Source organism: Amblyraja radiata, chromosome 1 (genome assembly GCF_010909765.2).
Source record: "Amblyraja radiata isolate CabotCenter1 chromosome 1, sAmbRad1.1.pri, whole genome shotgun sequence".
NCBI classification, from domain to species: Eukaryota; Metazoa; Chordata; class Chondrichthyes; order Rajiformes; family Rajidae; genus Amblyraja; species Amblyraja radiata.
In genome coordinates, this window is record NC_045956.1 from 189057685 (window position 1) to 189081125 (window position 23441).

Here is a 23441-nt window from a genome sequence, read left to right on the forward strand (position 1 = left end):
GCGCCCAATGTCCAACCTCCTACCGCAGCCCGTGCCACATGAAGCGGGAGGCTAGCAGGGCCGTTGTCCCTCTGATGGAGGGATGCTCAAGTCCATGGAGCACGTCAAACACCCTGCGCTGCCAGGCGATGGGGACGATGGGTCGCGGAACTCCAGAGGAGACATCGCACAGCAGCGTTGCACCCCCAGGACCACAGACAACGTCCTCCAACTGCTGGCCCGAAACTGCCAAACGATAGGCGGCCATCTCCTCGTCGACAAGCTGAGCGGCTGCCAGGGCGGAATAATTGATCCCCTCACCGACTTGGAGAACCCCGTGGACTGCAGGTCTCGATAAGGCATCGGCCACCCTGTTGAATTTGCTCTCAACGAACCGGATGGAGGTGGTGTATTCGGACACATACGCCAACTGCCTCTGCTGCCGGGCAGACCACCGGTCTGAAACCTTGGCGAAAGCGAAGGTTAGCAGCATGTGGTCCGTAAATGCAGTAAATGGCCTCCCCTCCAGGAAGTAGCGGAAATGACGTACGGTGAGATACAGGGCAAGGAGCTCATGGTCGAAGGCGCTGTAACGACGTTGAGCACCACTGAGGTGCCTGCTGAAGAAGGCAAGTGGCTGCCAGCATCCATCAACGAGCTGCTCCAACACTGCCCCAACCGCAACCTCAGGAGCGTCCGCGGTCGGGGCGTCCTCTCGTGGGTGGACGAGCATCGTGGCCTCAGCCAGTGCCTGCTTAGCCCTCTCGAATGCCGCTGTTGTTTCCACGGACCAATCAACCTCCCTGCGATGACCAGCAATCAGGTGGAAAAGCGGCCGCATGACTGCGGCCGCTGACGGCAGGAAGCGGTGATAGAAGGTGACCATCCCCACAAATTCCTGTAGGCCCCTAACTGGTCGGACGGGGGAACCTGCGGACAGCGTCCACCCTGGTCGGCAGAGGCACCACCCTTTGTGGAGTCACGCGGTGGCCGAAGAAGTCGATAGCCGTCACCCCGAAATGGCACTTAGACGCGTTGATGGCCAAACCGAAGTCGCTGAGGCGCTGACACAGCTGACAGAGGTGGATGCAGTGCTCCTGCCGCGAGCGACTGGCCATGAGTATGTCGTCCAAGTACACAAAGACGAAGTCCGGGCCGCGGCACGCGCAGTCCATAAGCCCCTGAAACGCCTGCGCAGCGTTCTTTAACCCAAACGGCATCCATACAAATTCGAATAGACCAAATGGTGTAATAATGGCCGTCTTCAGAATATCGTCGGGGCAAACCGGAATTTGATTGTACCCCCGCACGAGGTCCACCTTGGAGAATACGGATGCTCCGGCCAGATGGGCATTGAAGTCCTGAATGTGCGGGACCGAATACCTGTCGGCGACGGTCGCATCATTCAGGCGACGGTAATCCCCACATGGGCGCCAGCCCCCGTTCGTCTTAGGGACCATGTGAAGCGGTGACACCCATGGGCTATCGGAGGGACGCACGATGCCCATCGCCTCCATCTGGCGGAACTCCTCCCGAGCTAGACGGAGCTTGTCTGGCGACTCTCCCGGGCGTGCACAGGCGGGCCAGTAGTGGGGATATGGTGCTCCACCCAGTGCTTGGGGGTGGAGGAGCGGAAGTGGGGTTCAAGAATGTCGGGAAAATCTGCCAGGATGCGCACGAAAGTCGCATGCACGGATGACAGGGGGCATCAGGGCGTGCTACGGGATCACCAGTACGGAGGAAGACCGGCTCCAGCGTGACAGAGTGCATCAGGCGCCGCCGCTTGACATCCACGAGCAGTGAATGGGCTCGAAGGAAGTCGGCGCCCAACAGCAGCTGGGAAACGTCGGCAATGACGAACCTCCACGAAAAGGAGCTGCGTCCAAAGTTGAGGGGGATGGTGCGAAACCCGTAGGTGCGAATAGCACTCCCATTCACCGCGGTGAGGAGGGGGCCTCGTTTGCCCGCACGGATGTCGGTGATGGAGGGAGGCAGAACACTCACTTCCGCACCAGTGTCGACGAGGAATCGACCTCCAGTGCGGCGATCCCAAGCGAAGACGCGATGAATTGTGCTGGCCGCCGAAGGAATCACTGACGACCGGCCCCTTCGTTTCCCGGGAATAAACAGGGTGGGCGACATAGCCTGGCTGCAGCTCCCCAGCGACGATGGTAATAGCACCAACCCCCTTTGTTGGCGTCTGGTGGAACTGCAGGCTGGCTGTGCTGGAAGGACGTGCCTGCAGTGGAATGCGTAATGGCGGCCGGATTTTGCAGCTGGGGCCGACTGGGAGCAGTGGAAACGCGGTCGATAGCGGTCCCGACCTGCTCTGAGCCTCCAAACGCCGCAGGAAGGACGGTCAGTGCTTCCAGGTTCTGATGGTGGGAATTCCACAGCTCGTCGGCTTGTTCACCCAGCGCCCGCATGTCGGTAAATGGTTCCCTGGCAAGCTGCATGCGAATGTCAGGGGGTTGCTGCTGCAGGTAGGCGTATTTAAATTGAAAGCAAGGTTCATGGTCCCCCATTAGTGTGAGCATGTCTTCCAGGAGGGCAGACGGCCGGCGGTCGCCCAGGCCGTCCATTCTGAAAATCCGAGCTGCCCGCTCAGTGTCACCTAGGCAAAACCTGATAAGAAATTCGTTAAGGCCAGTATATTTATTTGCTACCGGGGGTGCCCTGAGAAAAGGCTTAACTCGCCTCGAAGTCACTTGGTCAAGCCTACCCCCCAGGGACCGCCACAGTACATTCATCCTATCTATTGCCCTGATGTCTACAAGCAAAGGGTGGCAGTAGAGAGAGAGTTATACAGTAGATTTATATTTCAGGCAGTTTCATGTTCTGAAAAAAGGGTCTCAAACGGGAAACGGGAACATCGCCAATCAACGGACTGTTCCAGCTGCTACGGTCAGGCAAACGGCTCCGTTGCCATGCTGTGAGAACGGAGAGGTTCAGAAGGAGTTTCTTCCAATAGGCCATTCGGACTGTAAACTCCTATCACCAGGGACTAACTTTACTGAACGTTTTTCCTTCCGCCCACAATATTTAATATACAATACAATACAATCAGTTTTATTCGTCACATATATGTAAAATGTAATTAATATGTAAAAGAATATGTGTCAAGTCAAGTCAAGTTTATTTGTCACATACACATACGAGATGTGCAGTGAAATGAAAGTGGCAATGCTCGCGGACTTTTGTGCACAAAGACAAACAACCAAACAAACTATAAACACAAACATAAACACACATATTCTTTTACATAATAAATAATGGAAGGAAAAACGTTCAGTAGAGTTAGTCCCTGGTGAGATAGGCGTTTACAGACCGAATGGCCTCTGGGAAGAAACTCCTTCTCAACCTCTCCGTTCTCACCGCATGGCAACGGAGGCGTTTGCCTGACCGTAGCAGCTGGAACAGTCCGTTGCAGGGGTGGAAGGGGTCTCTCATGATATTGTTGGCTCTGGAGTTGCACCTCCTGATGTATAGTTCCTGCAGGGGGGCAAGTGAAGTTCCCATAGTGCGTTCGGCCGAACGCACTACTCTCTGCAGAGCCTTCTTGTCCTAGGCAGAGCAATTCCCAAACCAGATGGTAATATAGATAGATAGATAGATAGATAGATAGGTATAATTTATTGCCACACAACCAGGGTTGGTGGAAATTTGGGTTGTCAGCAGCAGTACAATAATAAAGAACACACAATAAAACTGTAACACAAACATACACCACAGCATTCATCACTGTGGTGGAAGGCACAAAAATTTGGCCAGTCCTCCTCCATTTCCCCCCCGTGTACAGGACCAGAGTCCAGTCAGTCCAGGATCGGCTCTTCCTCACCGGAGACCGCGGCTTTAGATTGTTGTAGGCCGCAGGCCGGCGGTCGAGATTTAAAGTCCCCGCCGCAGCCAGAAGCACCGTAGACTGCAGGGCCGGCGGTCGAAACCCCCTCCAGGGGTGATGGTAAGTCCATGCCGCACCCGCGGTAGAAGTTGGCCGCGGGCCGGCAGTGATGGCTTCTTCTTCCCCCGGGTCCCCCACGAGGGATCCCGGGCTGTAGACGCCGCACCAGCTGGAGCTCTGCAGACCGCGGCTTCAGGCTGCGACTTCAGGCTGCCGGCTGCCCCGGGCCAGCGAAACGGAACGCTCCCCTCCAGCGAGCCCCAGCGAGGGTCCCTCCACGCCGAGAGTCCACGCTGCGCCCGCCGCTGAAGCCCCGGGCGCGTCTCCGGGAAAGGCCGCCCGATCCTTGTTGTTAGGCCACGGGGGAGGCGACCTGGAAAAAGTCGCCTCTCCATGGAGGAGGCGACCGAAGCGGTTTCCCCCTTACCCCCCCACACCACCCCCACACAAAACACACGAAGAAACACAAAATACACACTTTAAAACATACTAAAAAATAAAAAAAAGCTGGAAAAACTGACGCGCTGCTGACATGGCTGCACACAGAGGAGCGCCCCCTACAGACGGTAATATTCCCGGACAAGATGCTTTCCACCGCCACTGCGTAGAAGCACTGGAGGATCCTCGGAGACACTCTGAATTTCCTCAATTGCCTGAGGTGGTAAAGGCGCTGCCTTGCCTTACTCACGAGTGCTGAGGTGTGTGATGCCCATGTCATATCCTCGGAGATGTGGACTCCCAGATATTTAAAACAGTTCACCCTATCCACAGGATCCCCATTTATCCTCAATGGAGTGTACGTCCTCGGATGATGTGCCCTCCTAAAGTCCATGATCAGCTCCTTCATTTTTTTGATGTTCAAGAGGAGGCTGTTATCCTGACACCACAGTGCTAGATCAGCCACCTACTCCCGGTAGGCCTTCTCGTCGTTGTCTGAGATCAGGCCCACCACCACAGTGTCATCAGCAAACTTAATTATTGAGTTGGAGCTGAACCTAGCCACACAGTCATGTGTGTACAGGGAGTACAATAGGGGGCTGAGGATGCAACCCTGGGGTGATCCTGTGCTCAGGGTGAGGGACTTCGATGTATTCCCTCCCATCTTGACTACCTGGGGCCTGGTGGTGAGAAAGTGCAGGACCCAGGCACACATGGAGGTGTTGAGCCCCAATTCCATTAGCTTCCCGGCCAGTCTGGTGGGGACTATCATGTTGAAAACTGAACTGTAGTCTATGAACAGCATCCTCACATAGCCCCCCTTCTGGCTGTCCAGATGGGACAGAGCGGTGTGCAAGACCTGGGAGACCGCATCGTCCGTGGATCTGTTCGGACGGTATGCGAACTGCAACGGGTCCATTTTCCGAGGGAGGAAGGCGCAGATGTGTTTCTTCGCCCGCCTCTCAAAGCATTTAATGACTACCGAGGTAAGGGCCACCGGACGGTAGTCATTCAGACAGGCTGGGGAGGCATTTTTTGGTACCAGTACAATGATGGATTTTTTGAAGCAGGCAGGGACCACGGACTTGTCCAGGGAGAGGTTGAATAATGTAGTGAGCACTGGAGCTAGCTGCGTAGCACAGGACTTGAGTACTCGCCCCAAGATGCCATCGGGGCCTGCAGATTTTCTCGTGTTCACCCGTGTCAGAGCTCTCCTCACGTCGTGCTCGGACAGCGAGAATGTGTGCACATTCCTCCCTTCAGCTTCGGCAGTCAGCCCGCTGGTGGTGTTGTCGATAGTCGGCAGACCTGGGGTGGTGTTGCCCCTCTCGAAACGAGCATAAAAGGAGTTCAGGTCATCAGCTAGGGAGGTGCCGGCACTTGCGGATGAGGAAGGGGTGCTCCGGTAGTTGGTTACAGTCCGTAGCCCCTGCCACAGGCTTCTGGTGTCCTGCTGCTCCATCTGTAACTCCATCTTGTCTCTGTACCTCCTCTTTGCGTCCTTCACCGCCCGCAGTCGGTAGGACTCTGCCTTGTAGACGTCCATGTTTCCTGATGCCAGGCCCGAGTTGTAGGCAGCGGTGCGAGCATTCAAGGCCACACGAACAGAACTGTCTACCCAGAGTTTTTGGTTCGGGAAGGTGCTTACCCTTACCGTGGGGACAATGTTGTCGGTTACTGTTGCGATGAAGTCCGTGACTGCTTCTGCGAACTCACTGACGTCACTGGAACTTGCTTCGAACATATTCCAGTCGACATCGCTCAGTGCATCTTGCAGCATGGCCTCTGACTGGTCGGACCACCGCTTTACGTCCCTCATCTCTACCGCTTCCCGAACTATCCTCTGTTTATACTCCGGCAACAGGAAAATGGCAGCGTGGTCAGATTTTCCTAGGGGAGGGAGTGAAACGGCCTTGTAGCCTTTCCTGAACGGTGTGTAGCAGTGGTCCAAAGTTCTCTCCCCCCTGGTGGCACACGTGATGTGTTGGTAGAAGTTCGGCATGACCTTCTTGAGATTTGATTTATTAAAATCTCCAGCCACCACCATAGCCGCATCCGGGTATTTGTTTTGATGTCGACATAGCGCATCGTGTAGGGCCGATAGTGCCATGTCGGTGGCCGCCTGCGGTGGAATGTAGACGGCTGTGACGATCACTGAGCCGAACTCCCGGGGAAGGTAGAATGGGCGGCATGAGATCGACAGGTGCTCCAGGTCCGGCGAGCAGGAACGGGAAAGCATCTTGATATTTCCAGTGTTGCACCAGTTGTTATTGGTCATGAAGCAGACTCCTCCACCCTTGGATTTCCCAGATGCTTCTGTTCTGTCAGCACGGTGGATAGTGATGGACTCGGTTGGGCAGATTATCTGATCCGGAATCAGCGAGGTCAGCCATGTTTCAGTCAGGCAGAGGATGTTGCAGTCCCTTATGTCCCGCTGGAATCTGACCCTCGCCCTGAGGTCATCCAGCTTGTTTTCCAGGGACTGGACATTCGCCAGAAGAATGCTGGGCAGAGGGGGACAAAAGGCTTGGGCTTTCAGCTTATTCCGAATCCCCCCCCCCCCCCCCCCCCCCGCTTCCCTCAATGTTTATGATTGTGTTTATAGTTTGTTTGGTTGTTTGTTTCTTTGTCTTTTTGCACAAAGTCCGCGAGCATTGCCTCTTTTCATTTCACTGCACATCTCGTATGTGTATGTCACGAATAAACTTGACTTGACTTGACCAGAGATGTTGCCTGACCCGCTGAGTTCCACCAGCAATTTGAATTTTATAAGTATTATATTTCCTGACTATGGTGATCGGATTGGAATTGGACGATTAGTTAATGTCATGACCCATAACAGCATTGATGAACAGAGTGATCTTGGGGTCTAAGTCCATAACTCCCTGAAAGTGGCAATGCAAGTAGTGGAGTATAAAGGCATACAGTGTGCTTGGCTTCATCGGTCTGCCTACCATTCCCATGCTGACCTTTCTGGCCTGGGCCTTCTCCATTGCTTGGGTGAGGGCACATGAAAATTAGAGAAACAGCACCTCACGTGTTGCTTGGGTAGCTTACACCCCAGTGGTTTGAACATTGAATTCTCTAACTTTAAATAACTTCTATTTACACTTCCCCCTCTCCCTCCCACCTTCCTTGTCATTTCACCATGTCCTCATCTCTCTACATTCTTTTTCAGTTCACACCTTCCCAAACCAACAATAGACCTTCCGGGCAGATGCTCCAGTCGCGGGCGCTCCAGTCGATGTCATTTGTGGCTGGTCCTAATTGATCCTGGTCTTTTCTCACCTCCAGTACTTCACACCCCCCTCCCCCACCCCCACCTTTCAGTTTGAATAAAGACCCCGACACGAAAAGCCACCCATCCTTTTTCTTTGGAGAAGCCGCCTGACCCACGGTGTTACTCCAGCACTCTGCTTCTCTCTTTGGTATAAACCAGCATCTGCAGTCCATGTTGTCTGACCCACGGTGTTACTCCAGCACTTTGTGTCTATCTTTGGTATAAACCAGCATCTGCAGTCCATGTTGCGAGTGGGGGTGGTGGTGGAGTGGGAGCAGGAGCGGAGCTTCGTGATACCGAGGAGACACATGCAACACCCTCTAGGATAGAAGAGGTGAACCCCCGTTCCCTAAAGACGAAGACATCTCGGATGATGCTCTATAAATTGGAGGAACAGCACCTCATATTTAGCTAGGACAGCTTACAACCTAATAGTATGAACATTGATTTCTCTAACTTAAAGTAAACTTGCATCCCCTCTCTCTCCGTCTCCACCCTAACCCTCTTGCTAATATAACCATTTGTATTCCTTCGTTATCACCGCGTCCCCAGTCCATCAGGGGCTCCACATTTCCGGAGTCATCGATGCAGGCTCTGCTCGGTTCTGCACCTTCCCATACCTCTAGTTTCCCCTTTCCCGACTCTCAGTTGGATGAAGGGTCTTGACCCGAAATGCCACCTATTCCATTTCACCAGAGATGCTGCCTGACCTGCTGAGTTACTCCAGCATTTTGTGTCTATCTTCGGTTTAAACCAGCATCTGCAGTTCCTTCTTACACAACTCTACTTCGCCATTCAATGATTCAATCGTGGCTGATTTATCTCTCCCTCCTAACCCTATTCACCTGCCTTATCCCCATAACCCCTGACACTCGTACTAATCAATAACACCCGTACAAATCAAGAACACTGGATGAGGTCAGAGGAGGTGCACGTGAACCTCAGTCTAACGTGCAAGTTTCTTCTTACACATTTTATCTGAAGTTCTTTGTTTCTACTAATAATATGCAGTTCCATGTTATTCCAGGATGAGACCTGTTGCACAGTCTGTGACCTTGCATGTAGACACAAAATGCTGAAGTAATTCAGCGGTTGAGGCAGCATCTCTGGAGAGAAGGAATTGGCGACGTTTCGGGTCGAGACCCTTCTTCAGACTCACTGTGACCTTGCATAACTGGTGGCATTAAGGGCCTTGGTTCTGTGTGTCCTGGTGGGGTACCGAGGCACGGAGCGGCCATGAGCGATGGATTGGATTTGCAGTGACATCCTCCTCTATACGACGAGAATTCTGCAACACCCTCTCTCGCTGCACCTTCTCTATGATTCCTCCTGCTTTTGCGAATCTTTCATTCATTTGTTCTACGTATAGACATTTGTCTACATTTCTCGTTTCCCTTTCCCCTAACTCTGTCTGAAGAAGGGTCTCGACCCGAAACGTCGCCTATTCCTTCCCTCCAGAGAAGATGCCTGACCAGCTAAGTTGTTACTCCAGCATTTGTTACTCCAAATTCGGTGAATGAAACGTCGGCGGTGGAGCAGACTGCCACCCAGAGGTGATGCTCAGTAACTGCAAGTCGGCGGCAATTCGGCAAAGGCTGCTTCCTTTAAAGGAAGAAATGCAAATGAAGTGAGCAGCAGGGAAAAGCGGGCAAACATGAAAAAGATCAGAGGCAAAACGAGAAATGAAAGGCGAAAATATGTCCTTTTTTCTGTTTTCGGCAATCAAGTGCAATATAACGTGTTACATTTTTGGCTCGTGCCGACTTGAAAGAGTAATGATAGAGGTTGGTTCGGAGAGAGCGACGGTATTCTAGCATACTTACCTGGCAGGGGAGACACCATGATCACCAAGGTGGTTCTCCCAGGACGAGGCTATCCCATTGCACTTCGGGTGTGCTGACGCCTGCGATGTCCCCAAATGCGGGATACTCGACTGCAAAATTTGTGGTAGTGGGGGACTGCGTTCGCGCTCTCCCCTGATTTACAAATGAAAAATAGAGTTACTGTGCACCAAAGATACTAGAGGAGCAAGATAGACCACTCCTACGAAATCCAATGGACTGATGTGTGGCACGTAATGGTACTTCCGCCACTTCTCGACTTCTCGGCCTTTTGGCTAAGATCAAGTGTAGTATCTGTTCTTATCAGTGGTAAAAGAGAGCGTATGTTCTTGTTAGAACAGGGAAAGGGGCTATCTGTTCTTGTTAGAACAGTCCTGGTGGTCCATTAAGGACAAGAGCTGCAGATTGCGATTTAAAAAAATCGTAGCAATGGCAGCTGCAATGGGAGCTAGAGGACAGGGTATCCGCAATACTCTCAGGATTAGTGTCAAGGATCTCAGCGAGGGGATGCCCTTCAGTCGAGATACTTTTGTAAAGAAGGTCTTGCTGGAGACCTGCAAGTTCGAGCCCAGGGATATCTACTGCCTCCAGGACTTCCCGGGTAACGGTTACTTCGACGTTACCTTTGTGCTTCCGACAGGATGGCAAAAGCTGATAAAGGATTTCCAGGAGAATGGGAATGAAGCTCCGCTGTCGTTGCTGAAGGTGCAGCCACTCTTCACCCTCCCAAACCAAAAAGAAAGGACGATCACGGTGCATATGTTCAACCCACATGTGCCCGTAGTGGATGTCCTCACCTTCCTTGCTCGCTACGCCGACGGAGCAGGGAACAGCGTGGACGTGAAGGATCTGCATGGGATTTGGACGAGCAAGCGGCAGGTCAAGGTAAAGCTGAGGGTGGACAAGGAAGGAGCTCTCCTCCACCCTCCCTCGGTGTTCGCAATTGGAGGAAACCGAGGCTATTTAAGTTACGTGGGGCAGCCCAGAGTATGCAGAAGATGTAACAAGCCTGGGCATGTGGTGGCCCAATGCACTGCAGTGGTCTGCAAAAACTGCAAAACGGAGGGCCACGAGACAAAAGACTGTCAGGCCAGCAAGAACTGCAACCTGTGCGGGGAGGGAGGCCACCTTTACAGGGCCTGCCCAAAAAGAGCCTGTACATACGCACAGGCAACAAGAGGGGCGGATTCCAGCACCCCCATGGTAGGTGAGACACCCACTACCACTGCCAAGTCCCCAGCAGAAAGGGGAAACAGGGATGAGGACAGCCCAACCACCTCGAGCCCCCAAGTGCCAGGAGAACTCCAGCACCAAGCCCAGGAGAGAGAGTCGATGGAGGAGGGGGGAGAGCAGATTTGGACGACGGTGAAGTATAAAAAACACCAGAAGGGTCAGCACACGGAGCAGAGGCCAGAAGGGGATGGCAAGCCCCAAAAACCCCCCAAAAAACGTTCTCTCTCCCTGACAGAAGGCAGCAACCTTTCCTCGTCGGAGGATGAGGCGAACGGGTAACCCCACAAGAAAACCGGGGAGGAAAGGAGAAGGTCCAGGCCGATTGTACACCTGCACCAGGAGACCGAGAGCAGAGCAGCGGTCGAGGGGCTCCAGCCCCAGGACATCGGGAGCAGAACAGCGGTCGAGGGGCTCCAGCCCCAGGACATCGGGAGCAGAGCAGCGGTCGAGGGGCTCCAGCCCCAGGGCATCAGGAGCAGTGCAGCGGTCGAGGGGCTCCAGCCCCAGGGCATCGGCAGCAGTGCAGTGGCCGTTGGGCCCCAGGGCATCGACAGCAGTGCAGTGGCAGTTGGGCCCCAGCTCAGGGCAACCGGGAGCATTGTAGCGGCCGATGGGCCCCAGCTCCGGGCAACCGGGAGGATCGTAGTGGCCGATGGGCCCCAGCTCCGGGCAACCGGGAGCAGAGCAGCGGCCAAAGGGCCTCAGCTCCGAGTTTCCGGGAGCAGTAAGCCTGTCACCGGCGCACCCTGAAGGGGGTAAAACGAGCAGCCCCCCCCCAACGACACCTCGGGTTACGACACGGGAAACCCAACCCGTTGAGGAGGCCGGGTACCTGAGCCCAGGAAAGGTGAGGCAATTCACCGAAGCGGTGGGCATGAGGGAACAGGAAAATGGCCAGTGACCCTAAAGGACAATGGAGCTCAAACTGGCATCTTTAAACGTGCGCAGTGTGAAGAGCACTGCGCGATGTGTAAATGCCTTACAGTACCTGGCCAAGGTCAAGGCAGATGTGACTTTTCTACAGGAGTGCGGGTTGCCACACCTCCGCTGCTATCAGAGGTGGTCGCGATGGTGGCCCCACGGACTGTCGGTGTGGTCGGGGGGAAATGATTGTCGTGCTTCCGGCCTGGGGAACTTGCTGTGGGGAGGGAACTTCGCCATCACTGAGGTCAGGGACGTGGTTGCGGGGCGTCTCCTCGTGGTGGATGTTATGTACCGTGGTTCTCCGCTCCGGCTGATTAATGTGTATGCCCCACCCGTGCGGAGCGAGCGGCAGGCCGTTCTCCAGCAGCTCCCAGTGCTGTTGGCCACGTCCCGGCAGCTCGTTCTGGCCGGTGACTTCAACTGCATCATTGATGCGGCTGGACGATCCGGCAGTGCCGACAACAGACTGGACAGCACGTCCAAGTTCCTGATGGAAACGGTAAAAGACGCAAATCTGCACGACGCCTTCAGGGTTGCCCTCTCTCTCCTGTCTTGTTTGTCTGCTGTATTGAACCTTTTGCCAAGTCCATCAGGAAGGATGCGAGCATAAGAGGAGTGACATTGCCAGGCAGTGGGGGCATTCAGGTCAAGACCTCCCTGTACATGGACGATGTCGCCGTCTTCTGCTCGGATCCAAGGTCGGTCCGCAGATTGATTAGCACCTGTGACCAGTTTGAGTTGGCCACGGGAGCCAGGGTGAACCGCAGGAAGAGCGAGGCCATGCTCTTTGGCAACTGGCCCGACCGATCTTCCATCCCCTTCACCATCAAGCCTGACTTCTTGAAGGTGCTGGGGATCTGGTTCGGGGGGGCTGAGTCGAGTAACACAAATTGGCTGGAGCGGATAGCCAAGGTGGGGAGGAAGCTGGAGCGGTGGAGGCAACGCTCCCTCTCCATAACCGGGAAAAATTTGGTCATCAGGTGTGAGGTGCTGTCGGGTCTGCTGTACTTGGCACAAGTGTGGCCTGTCCCTCCCTCCTACGCCACGGGGATCACCCGGGCCGTCTTCCAGTTCATCTGGGGGTCGAGGATGGACCGGGTGCGACGGGTCACAATGTACAAGTCGGCAGACAACGGGGGTAAATGCGTGCCCAACGTCGCCCTCATCCTGATGGCCACCTTTGTGAGTGGCTGCATCAGGCGGAGTGTAGAGCCAAGGCACGTGGGCACTAAATGTCACTACCTGCTGAGGTTCTACCTGTCCCCGGTGTTGCGAAGGATGGGCCTGGCGCAGATGCCACGCAATGTGCCAGTCAGCTGGACATTGCCGCCCCATCTGTCGTCTGTTGAAAGGTTCTTCCGGACCAACACCTTTGACCACAAGTCCATCGGGCAGTGGTCAGCACGGAATGTCCTGCAGGCACTGCAGGGAAAGAACTCGATGGATCTGGTGGCGTGGTTCCCAGAGCAGACTGCCCAGCTTGTCTGGCAAAATGCCTCATCGCCAGAACTGACCAACAAGCACCAAGACCTGGCTTGGCTGGCGGTGAGGGGAGCCCTCTCAGTTAGATCCTTCCTGCACCGTCGGAACCTCACTACCAACGCACGCTGCCCCCGGGACGGTTGGTATGGAGAGGAGACGGTTGCCCACCTCCTTGCAGAGTGTGGATTTGCAAAACGAGTCTGGAGAGGTATGAAAGGGTCCCTGGAACGATTTATCCCGAACAGCTCCGTCACAGAGGACTCTGTGATTTACGGACTGTTCCCAGGGACACATTCAGAGGCTTACATCGAGTGCTGCTGGAGGGTCATCAACTCGGTGAAAGACGCTCTTTGGTCTGCCCGAGCGTTGCTCACCACCCAGCAGAGCGAGATGTCCGTCAGGGAATGTTGCCGACTGGCCCACTGCAGACTGCAGGAGTACGTGCTAAGGGACTCGCTGAAGCTTGGTGCAGCCAACGCCAAGGCTCGGTGGGGGAGGGCCACAGTCTAGGGTCCTTCCGCTGCTGGACATGGGGGGCACGGTATGGTGGAGACGCCCCTCAAATTAAATTAAGGGAAGGTATCCCACGCCAGGGGGCCACATGAGTGGCACGGGTGGGGGACATTTTTTGTGGAACTTGAAATGTCAGATGGAAATTTTCGCACTGTGTACACATTGTATATATTTATTACTTGGACAGGGGCCACAGAGTATCACTGGTGGGGGACTGTTTGGTGAAATTTGACAAATGTAAAAAAATTGTACTGGAAAAAATTTGTATAGTCTCCGAAAATGTCGGATGAATTTTGTTTGAATGGTTCAGGAATTGTATATATTTACCAATTGAATAAAGTATATTTTGAAATTTAAAATTTTTTTTTAAAAAAAGGTTCTCCCAGGACGAGGCTATCCCATTGCACTTCGGGTGTGCTGATGCCTGCGATGTCCCCAAATGCGGGATACTCGACTGCAACATTTGTGGTAGTGGGGGACTGCGTTCGCGCTCTCCCCTGATTTACAAATGAAAAATAGAGTTACTGTGCACCAAAGATACTAGAGGAGCAAGATAGGCCACTCCTACGAAATCCAATGGACTAACGTGTGGCACGTAATGGTACTTCCGCCACTTTAGGAATAAGACTCCGTTATGCCCAAAGATCTTAGACCAGAGCAAGATAGGCCACTCCTGCGAAATACAATGGGCTGACGTGTAGTATGCTACGGAGGGGATCCTGGGCATTTTTCCCCGCCCATTTTAGTAACCGGAGCCTACCTGACCCGACCCGACTCGCAATGTAATCAATGTTGCAGGGCAACAGTTTGTGTGTGTGATATAGGGTTAGATTCATAATTCTGTCAGTTCATACTTCTTGTCAAGAATAAAATTTGACTCTGGTAATTGTCTTTTTTAATGTTTTTTAAATCATTTCTTTTTAAATGGCTCACAAGCAGTGTTTGAGTTGATTTTGTAGTAACCAGAACCGACCCGACCCGACTCGCAGGGTAATTGACATTGCGGGGGAAGTTTTTGTGTGTGATATAGGGTTAGATTCATAATTCTGTTAGTTCATAATTCTGTTAATTCTTGTTAAAGAATAAAATGTTTATAAACACACATACATGAATGTGATATAAATGTATATAATCATATAACACACACAATTATATGTCTTCTGATCCAATGATGAACTTTATTTCAGACTAGACAAGGGACATTAAATAAGAAACATTGTAAACCTCCCCGCAACTTCACACACAATAGGCCTTATCCCACCCCTCAACTCTTCCCCCCCCCCCCTCCCCGGCACTCCTTCGCCTGCCCCCACACTACAATGTCTCCCCCCCTCCTATGCCCCTCTCCCCGCTGCCCCGGGCTGCGCACTCCCTCTCCCCGCTGCCCCGGGCAGCGCACCCCCTCTCCCCGGGCCGCACACTCCCTCTCCCCGGGCTGCGCACCCCCTCTCCCTGCTGCCCCGGGCCGCGCACTCACTTCTCCCCGCTGCCCCGGGCCGCTCACTCCCTCTCCCCGGGCCGCTCACTCCCTCTCCCCGCTGCCCCGGGCCGCGCACTCCCTCTCCCCGCTGCCCCGGGCCCCACACTCCCTCTCCCCGCTGCGGAAACAAAGATCCGATCTTTGACCGGAAGCAAGATGGCGGAACAAGATGGCGGGGACTGGTCGCTAAAATGGGTCCTATAATCACCCATGAATCCGCCCATGAGCGTACTACACGTTTGCGCGAGAGTAACCCATCTTGCTCTGCTCTAAGATCTTTGGTTATGCTTCTCGCAGTTTAATCCACGTCAGTCCATTGGATTTTGCAGGAATTTATCTTGGTCTATCTTAGACCAATAAGGATCTTTGTTTATAATAAATAAGGTGCTTTAAAAAAAAAAGGAAAACTGCTTATAAAATGAGCGACAATGCGCAATGAAAGGTCTCTGGACCATATGTATTCTATGATCTTTGGTTTAATCAGTGTTGTGGGGGAACGGTGTGTGTGTGTGCTTCTGTGTGTGAGTGGCAAGATAGAGATAATAGATTTCAAAGATCCTCATGGATCAGAAGCAACTTTGATTTAAAGCAACTCATGATGTACATGAGCCGTTCTCATGATGTACATAAGCCATAAAGGCAAATATATTTGCCTATATTTATATATTATAACCCCGTAGATATCTATATTACTAAAAGTCTGATCTTGACCGCTTTTGGCCCACTGTGCTGCGATTCCGAGAAAACGCCACCATCTACGGCCGTCATTTTTGTCCACCTTGCTCAGAGCCACCCTCCGCCTTCCGGGACTGGAGGATTTTTCTCATCGATGAAAAATCAGAGAGATATTAATGTTCCCATTCTCTCTGCTGCCCCCGCTGGCGGCAGGGGGGAGGGACCATAAAATCCGGAAGTGCAATCCCTCACTCAGTCTCTGCCAGACCCAGGAAGCGATAGGGTCATGGCTCTCTGAGCTGCAAATAACACTGAACGCATGTCAACTCCACGGTGAGTCCCCTCGATGCGGCTGTAAGGTGGCTGCCGCCCAATTGTTTGCCTCGCCTTTTTAACAAGTTTGTATTCACAAAATGAATTTTGATTGTCGGGTGGCGGCTGCCCAATTGTTTGCCTCACCTTTTAAAAAAGTTTGTTTTCACAAAATGAATTTTCGTTGGCGGGTGGCTGCTGCCCAATTGTTTGCCTCGCCTATTTAACAAGTTTGTGTTCACAAAATGAATTTCGATTGTCAGGTGGCTGCAGCCCAATTGTTTGCCTCGCCTTGGCATTTAAAATCGTTGCAACAGTTGGCAATTGTTTGCCTCGCCTTTTTAACAAGTTTGTGTTCACAAAATGAATTTTGGTTGTCGGGTGGCTGCTGTCCAATTGTTTGCCTTGCCTTTTAAAAAGATTTTTGTTCACAAAATGAATGTTGGTTGTTGGGTGGCTGCTGCCCAATTGCTTGCCTCGCCTTTTAAAAAAGTTTGTGTTCACAAAATGAATATTGGTTGTTGGATGGCTGCTGCCCAATTGTTTGCCTCGCCTTTTTAAAAAGTTTGTGTTCACAAAATGAATTTTGGTTGTCGTGTGGCTGTAACCAATTTGATATTACCTTCAAGTATCCAACGGGATGGCAAACGTTGATGGAAGACTTCCGAGAGAACGGGAATGAAGCTCCGCTTTCGTTTCTGAAAGTGCAGCCGCTCTCACCCTCCACATGTTCATCCCACATGTGCCCGTAGTGGATGTCCTCACCTTCCTTGCTCGCTACGTCGAAGGAACAGGGAGCTGGGTGGACGTGAAGGACCTGCATGGGATTTGGACGAGCAAGCGGCAAGTGAAGGTAAAGCTTCTCGGCCTTTTGGCTAAGATCAAGTGTAGTATCTGTTCTTATCAGGACGAGCGTCAGGGGTAAAAGAGAACATCTGTTCTTATTAGAACAGTGAAAGGGGCTATCTGTTCTTGTTAGAACAGTCTTGGCGGTCGATTAAGGAAAAGAGCTCAGATTGCGGTGTAGAATCGTAGCAATGGCAGCTGCAATTGGAGGGGGAGGACAGGGTATCCGCAATATCCTGAGGATTAGTGTAAAGGACCTCAGCAAGGGGGTTCCCTTCTCACGAGACCTGTTCTGCCGCTCGGCCCAGGACCATGGCAAAGATCAAGGCACGAGATCTGCGAGGCAAAAAGAAGGAGGAGCTCCTCAAGCAGCTGGATGATCTCAAAGTGGAACTGTACCAGCTCCGTGTTGCCAAGGTAACAGGAGGAGCTGCGTCAAAGCTTTCCAAGATCCGTGTCGTGCGCAAGTCCATTGCCAGAGTCCTTACCGTCATTAATCAGACACAGAAGGAGAACTTGAGAAAATTCTACAAAGGCAAGAAGTACAAGCCGTTGGATCTGCGGACCAAGAGGACCCGAGCCATGCGCCAGCGACTAAATAAGAACGAGGAGAGTTTGAAGACGACGAAACTGCAGAGGAAAGAGCGTCTGTACCCCATGCGCAAATACGCTGTGAAAGCTTAAATGTTCACACACAGATCTCATTAAATTTAAGAAAAGGAAAAAAAAAAAAAAAGGTTCTCCCAGGACACGTCGAGGGAGGTGGATGTGAGGGAGGAACTTAGAGAGGTGAAGGACCGGCACGTTCGGCTCTTTACCTCTGAATCTACAGCCTTAGGGAGGGGGACGGCTCGGTAGCATCCTCGCAGACAGACATGCTGAGGATCTGCAAATCCTTTTACACGGAATTGTATGACAGAAAGGCCACAGACAGCACCGCCTCCCAGAACTTCCTGTCCTCTATCACGGAGGTCTTGGAGGACAGCAAGCAGGAGAGTCTGGACCAACCACTGACCCTAGAGGAGCTGAATGGCTCCATCCGCTCCTTTGACTCGAGTAAAACTCCCGGAAGCGATGGCTTACCGGCCGAGTTGTATTCGGCTCTGTGGGACTGGGTGGGCCCGGACCTGCTGGAAGTGTACAACGACATGCTTCTAGCCGGCAGCATGTCAGACTCCATGAGGAAGAGCAGCATCACCCTAATCTACAAGCAGAAGGGGGAGATGAAGGATATAAAGAATTGGAGACCCATAACATTGCTGAATGTAGATTACAAGATCCTGTCTAAGGCCATCGCCAACCGGGTCAAGTCTGCTCTGGGACGGGTGATCCACCCGGACCAAACCTGTGCTGTACCTGGCAGGAAAATCTCAGACAGCCTAGCGCTGCCGAGAGATACCATCGCCTACGTGCAGGACAGACGGGTGAATGCCTGCCTAGTCAGCCTGGACCAGGAGAAGGCCTTCGACAGGATATCGCACACGTACATGAGGGACGTGCTCTCCAAAATGGGTTTTGGGGAGGGAATCCGAAATTGTATCAAACTGCTCTACACCAATATCCGTAGTGCAGTCCAAATCAATTAGATAGATTAGATTAGATATAATTTAATTGCCACACAACCAAGGTCGGTGGAATTTGGGTTGCCAGCAGCGGTACAGTAATAAAGAACACAACCACAATAAAAAATTTACACAAACATCCACCACAGCATTCATCACTGTGGTGGAAGGCACAGAACTTGGCCAGTCCTCCTCCATTTCCCCCCGTGGTCGGGACCACCACCCTCCACAGCCGTTGCTGCGGGCGTCCAGATGGTAAGGGACAAAGTCAAAGTCAAGGGGTGGGAATCAGACAGTTTCCCTGTAAGGTCTGGAGTCAGGCAGGATTGCCCTCTCTCTCCTGTCTTGTTTGTCTGCTGTATTGAACCTTTTGCCGAGTCCATCAGGAAGGATGCGAGCATAAGAGGAGTGACATTGCCAGGCAGTGGGGGCATTCAAGTCAAAACCTCCCTGTACATGGATGATGTCGCCGTCTTCTGCTCGGATCCAAGTTCGGTCCGCAGATTGATCAGCGTCTGCGACCAGTTTGAGTCGGCCACGGGAGCCAGGGTGAACCGCAGGAAGAGCGAGGCCATGCTCTTTGGCAACTGGCCTGACCGATCTTCCGTCCCTTTCACCATCAAGCCTGACTTCTTGAAGGTGCTGGGGATCTGGTTCGGGGGGGCTGAGGCGAGTAACAAGAATTGGCTGGAGTGGATAGCCAAGGTGGGGAAGAAGCTGGAGCTGTGGAGGCAACGCTCCCTCTCCATAACCGGTAAAAATTTGGTCATCAGGTGTGAGGTGCTCTCGGGGCTGCTGTACTTGGCACAAGTGTGGCCTGTCCCTCCCTCCTACGCCACAGGGATCACCCGGGCCGTCTTCCAGTTCATTTGGGGGTCGAGGATGGACCGGGTGCGAGGGGCCACAATGTACAAGTCGGCAGACAACGGGGGTAAAAGCATGCCCAACGTCGCCCTCACCCTGATGGCCACCTTTGTGTGTGGCTGCATCAGGCGGAGTGTAGAGCCAAGGCACATGGGCACTAAGTGTCACTACCTGCTGAGGTTCTACCTGTTCCCGGTGTTGCGAAGGATGGGCCTGGTGCAGATGCCACGCAATGTACCAGTCAGCTGGACATTGCCACCCCATCTGTCGTCTGTGGAAAGGTTCTTCCGGACCAACACCTTTGACCACAAGTCCATCGGGTAGTGGTCAGCACGAAATGTCCTGCAGGCACTGCAGGGAAAGGACTCGATGGGTCCGGTGGCGTGGTTCCCAGAGCAGACTGCCCAGCTTGTCTGGCAAAATGCCTCATCGCCAGAACTGACCAACAAGCACTAAGACCTGGCTTGGCTGGCGGTGAGGGGAGCCCTCCCAGTTAGATCCTTCCTGCACCGCCGGAACCTCACTACCAGCGCACGCTGCCCTCGTGACGGCTGCTATGGAGAGGAGATTGTTGCCCACCTCTTTGCAGAGTGTGGATTTGCAAAAAGAGTCTGGAGAAGTATGCAAGGGTCCCTGGAACGATTTATCCCGAACAGCTCCGTCACAGAGGACTCTGTGATTTACGGACTGTTCCCAGGGACACATTCAGAGGCTGACATCGAGTGCTGCTGGAGGGCCATCAACTCAGTGAAAGATGCTCTTTGGTCTGCCCGAGTGTTGCTAACCACCCAGCAGAGCGAGATGTCCGTCAGGGAATGTTGCCGACTGGCCCACTGCAGACTGCAGGAGTACGTGCTAAGGGACTCGCTGAAGCTTGGTGCAGCCAACGCCAAGGCTCGGTGGGGGAGGGCCACAGTCTAGGGTCCTTCCGCTGCTGGACATGGGGGGCACGGTATGGTGGAGACGCCCCTCAAATTAAATTAAGGGAAGGTATCCCACGTCAGGGGGCCACATGAGTGGCACGGGTGGGTGACATTTTTGTGGAATTTTAAAACTTATAAACGGTATTGAACAATCTGTATAGCCGACGAAAATGTCAGATGGAATTTTCGCACTGTGTACACATTGTATATATTTATTACTTGGACAGGGGCCACAGAGTGGCACGGGTGGGGGACAGTTTGGTGGAATTTGACAAATGTAAAAATATTGTACTGAAAAAATTTGTATAGTCTCCGAAAATGTCGGATGAATTTTTTGTTCGAATGGTTCATGAATTGTGTATATTTATCAATTGAATAAAGTCTATTTTGAAAAAAAAAAAAAAAGGTTCTCCCAGGACGAGGCTATCCCATTGCACTTCGGGTGTGCTGACACCTGCGATGTCCCCAAATGCGGGATACTCGACTGCAAAATTTGTGGTAGTGGGGGACTGCGTTCGCGCTCTCCCGATTTAAAAATGAAAAATAGAGTTAATGCACACAAACCTCATATATGATGGAGGATTACTGGTGTTGCCGTCAAAGAGTATAGAGGCGCTCCTCTATAATCTTTGGTTGCCATAGAGTTGCTGCCTTACAGTGCCGCACACTCCGATTCCATTCGGGCGAACTGCAGCTGTGCAAGAAGCAAAGATCCATAACATTGTTGAATGTAGATTACATGATCCTGTCTAAGGCCATCGCCAACCGGGTCAAGTCTGCTCTGGGACAGGTGATCCACCCGGACCAAACCCGTGCTGTACCTGGCAGGAAAATCTCAGACAGCCTAGCGCTGCTGAGAGATACCATCGCCTACGTGCAGGACAGATGGGTGGATGCCTGCCTAGTCAGCTTGGACCAGGAGAAGGCCTTCGACAGGATATTGCACACGTACATGAGGGACGTTCTCTCCAAATTGGGTTTTGGGGAGGGAATCCGAAATTGGATCAAACTGCTCTACACCAATATCCGTAGTGCAGTCTAAATCAATGGGTGGGAATCAGACAGTTTCCCTGTAAGGTCTGGTGTCAGGCAGGGTTGCCCTCTCTCTCCTGTCTTGTTTGTCTGCTGTATTGAACCTTTTGCCGAGTCCATCAGGAAGGATGCAAGCATAAGGGGAGTGACATTGCCAGGCAGTGGGGGCATTCAAGTCAAAACCTCTCTGTACATGGACGATGTCGCCGTCTTCTGCTCGGATCCAAGGTCGGTCCGCAGACTGATTAGTATCTGCAACCAGTTTGAGTCGGCCACGGGAGCCAGGGTGAACCGCAGGAAGAGCGAGGCCATGCTCTTTGGCAACTGGCCCGATTGAACTTCCGTCCCCTTCACCATCAAGCCTGACTTCTTGAAGGTGCTGGGGATCCGGTTCGGGGGGGCTGAGGCGTGTAACAAGAATTGGCTGGAGCGGATAGCCAAGGTGGGGAAGAAGCTGGAGCTGTGGAGGCAATGCTTCCTCTCCATAATTGGAAGAAATTTGGTCCACAGGTGTGTGGTGTTCTCGGGGCTGCTGTACTTGGCGCAAGTGTGGCCAGTTTCTCCGTCCTACGCCACAGGGATCACCCAGGCCGTCTTCCAGTTCATCTGGGGGTCGAGGATAGACCGGGTGCGAAGGGCCACAATGTACAAGTCAGCAGACAACGGGGTAAATGCGTGCTCAACGTCGCCCTCACCCTGATGGCCACCTTCGTGTGTGGCTGCATCAGGCAGAGTGTAGAGCTAAGGCACGTGGGCACCAAGTGTCACTACCTGCTGAGGTTCTACCTGTCCCCGGTGTTGCGAAGGATGGGCCTGGCGCAGATGCCACGCAATGTGCCAGTCAGCTGAACACTGCCGCCCCATCTGTCGTTTATGGAAAGGTTCTTCCGGACCAACACCTTTGACCACATGTCCATTGGGCAGTGGTCAGCAGGGAAGGTCCTGCAGGGACTACAGCGAAAGGACTTGATGGATCCAGTGGCATGGTTCCCGGAGCAGAATGTCTGGCAAAATGCCTCATCGCCAGAACTCACCAACGCGGGACGGCTGCTGTGGAGAGGAGACGGTTGCCCACCTCTTCGCAGAGTGTGGTTTTGCAAAAAGAGTCTGGAGAAGTCTGCAAGGGTCCCTGGCATGCTTTATCCCAAACAGCTACGTCACAAAGGACTCTGTGATTTACGGACTGTTCCCAGGGACACATACAGAGACTGACATCCAGTGCTGCTGGAAGGTCATCAACTTGGTGAAAGACGCCCTTTGGTCTCCCCGAGCGCTGTTCAGCACCCAGCAGAGCGAGATGTCCGTCAGGGAAGAGACCTTGATCACCAAGAAGGTTCTCTCAGGACGAGTAAAAGAGACTATCTGTTCTTATTAGAACAGTTCTGGCGGTCCATTGGGGACAAGGGCCGTGGATTGCGGAGCGGATTCAGTGACAATGGCAGCAGCAACGAGCGTGAGTACAGGGTATCCGCAATACCCTGAGAATCAGCATTAAGGACCTCAGCAAGGGGGTTCCCTTCTCACGAGACCTGTTCGTGAAGAAGGTCTTGCTAGAGGCCTGCAAATTTGAGGCCAACGACATCTACTGCCTCCAGAACCTGTATCCTGTATCCGACGGGATGGCAAAAGTTGATGGAAGACTTCTGGGAGAAGGGGAATGAAGCTCTGCTGTCGCTGTTGAAAGTACAGCTGCTCTTCACCATCCCCAACCAGAAGGAAAGGATGATCACGGTGCACATGTTCAACCCACATGTGCCCGTAGTGGATGTCGTCACCTTCCTTGCTCGCTACGTCGAAGGAACAGGGAGCTGCATGGACGTGAAGGACCTGCATGGGATTTGGACGAGCAAGCGGCAAGTGAAGGTAAAGCTGAGGGTGGACAAAGACGGAGCATCGGAGGTTTTCGCGATTGGAGGAAACCGAGGATACATGAGCTACGTGGGGCAACCCAGGCTGTGCAGGAAATGCACCAAGCCTGGGGATGTGATGGCCCAATGCACTGCAGTTGTCTGCAAGACGGAGGGCCATGAGACAAAGGACTGTCAGGCCAGCAAGAACTGCAACCTGTGCGGGGAGGCAGGCCACCTTTACAGGCCTTGCCCTAAAAGAGCCTACACCTATGCACATGCGACAACAGGGGCTGCTGCCGGCACCCC

At 53.0% G+C, this 23441-nt stretch overlaps 1 protein-coding gene, 1 long non-coding RNA gene, 3 other non-coding genes and 2 pseudogenes across 5 annotated transcripts; all 7 read left to right on the forward strand.

Annotated features, from left to right (window-relative positions):
- The first annotated feature begins 9413 nt into the window (after positions 1-9413).
- On the forward strand, positions 9414-9577 carry LOC116983861. Its single transcript, XR_004414830.1, has one exon. It is a non-coding gene; the product is annotated as a U1 spliceosomal RNA (small nuclear RNA).
- Positions 9578-9694: 117 nt separating this feature from the next.
- Positions 9695-9882, forward strand: LOC116983383. The gene has a single exon (XR_004414678.1). It is a non-coding gene; the product is annotated as a U2 spliceosomal RNA (small nuclear RNA).
- Positions 9883-13910: 4028 nt separating this feature from the next.
- LOC116983741 lies at positions 13911-14091 on the forward strand (annotated as a pseudogene).
- A 2822-nt stretch (positions 14092-16913) lies between these two features.
- Positions 16914-17029, forward strand: LOC116983346 (annotated as a pseudogene).
- Positions 17022-22718, forward strand: LOC116982776. The gene is made up of 3 exons (XR_004414535.1): positions 17022-17032; positions 20511-20514; positions 22635-22718. It is a non-coding gene; the product is annotated as an uncharacterized LOC116982776 (long non-coding RNA).
- LOC116982770 (60S ribosomal protein L35-like) lies at positions 17189-17624 on the forward strand. The gene has a single exon (XM_033036192.1). The coding sequence runs from the start codon at positions 17217-17219 to the stop codon at positions 17586-17588; it is 372 nt and encodes a 123-aa protein (XP_032892083.1). The 5' UTR covers positions 17189-17216; the 3' UTR covers positions 17589-17624.
- On the forward strand, positions 20614-20783 carry LOC116983739. Its single transcript, XR_004414796.1, has one exon. It is a non-coding gene; the product is annotated as a U1 spliceosomal RNA (small nuclear RNA).
- Positions 22719-23441: the final 723 nt, after the last annotated feature.

Coding starts and splice junctions, on each gene's coding strand:
- LOC116982770 (XM_033036192.1), top strand. CDS start 17,217: ATGGCAAAGATCAAGGCACGAGATCTGCGAGGCAAAAAGAAGGAGGAG.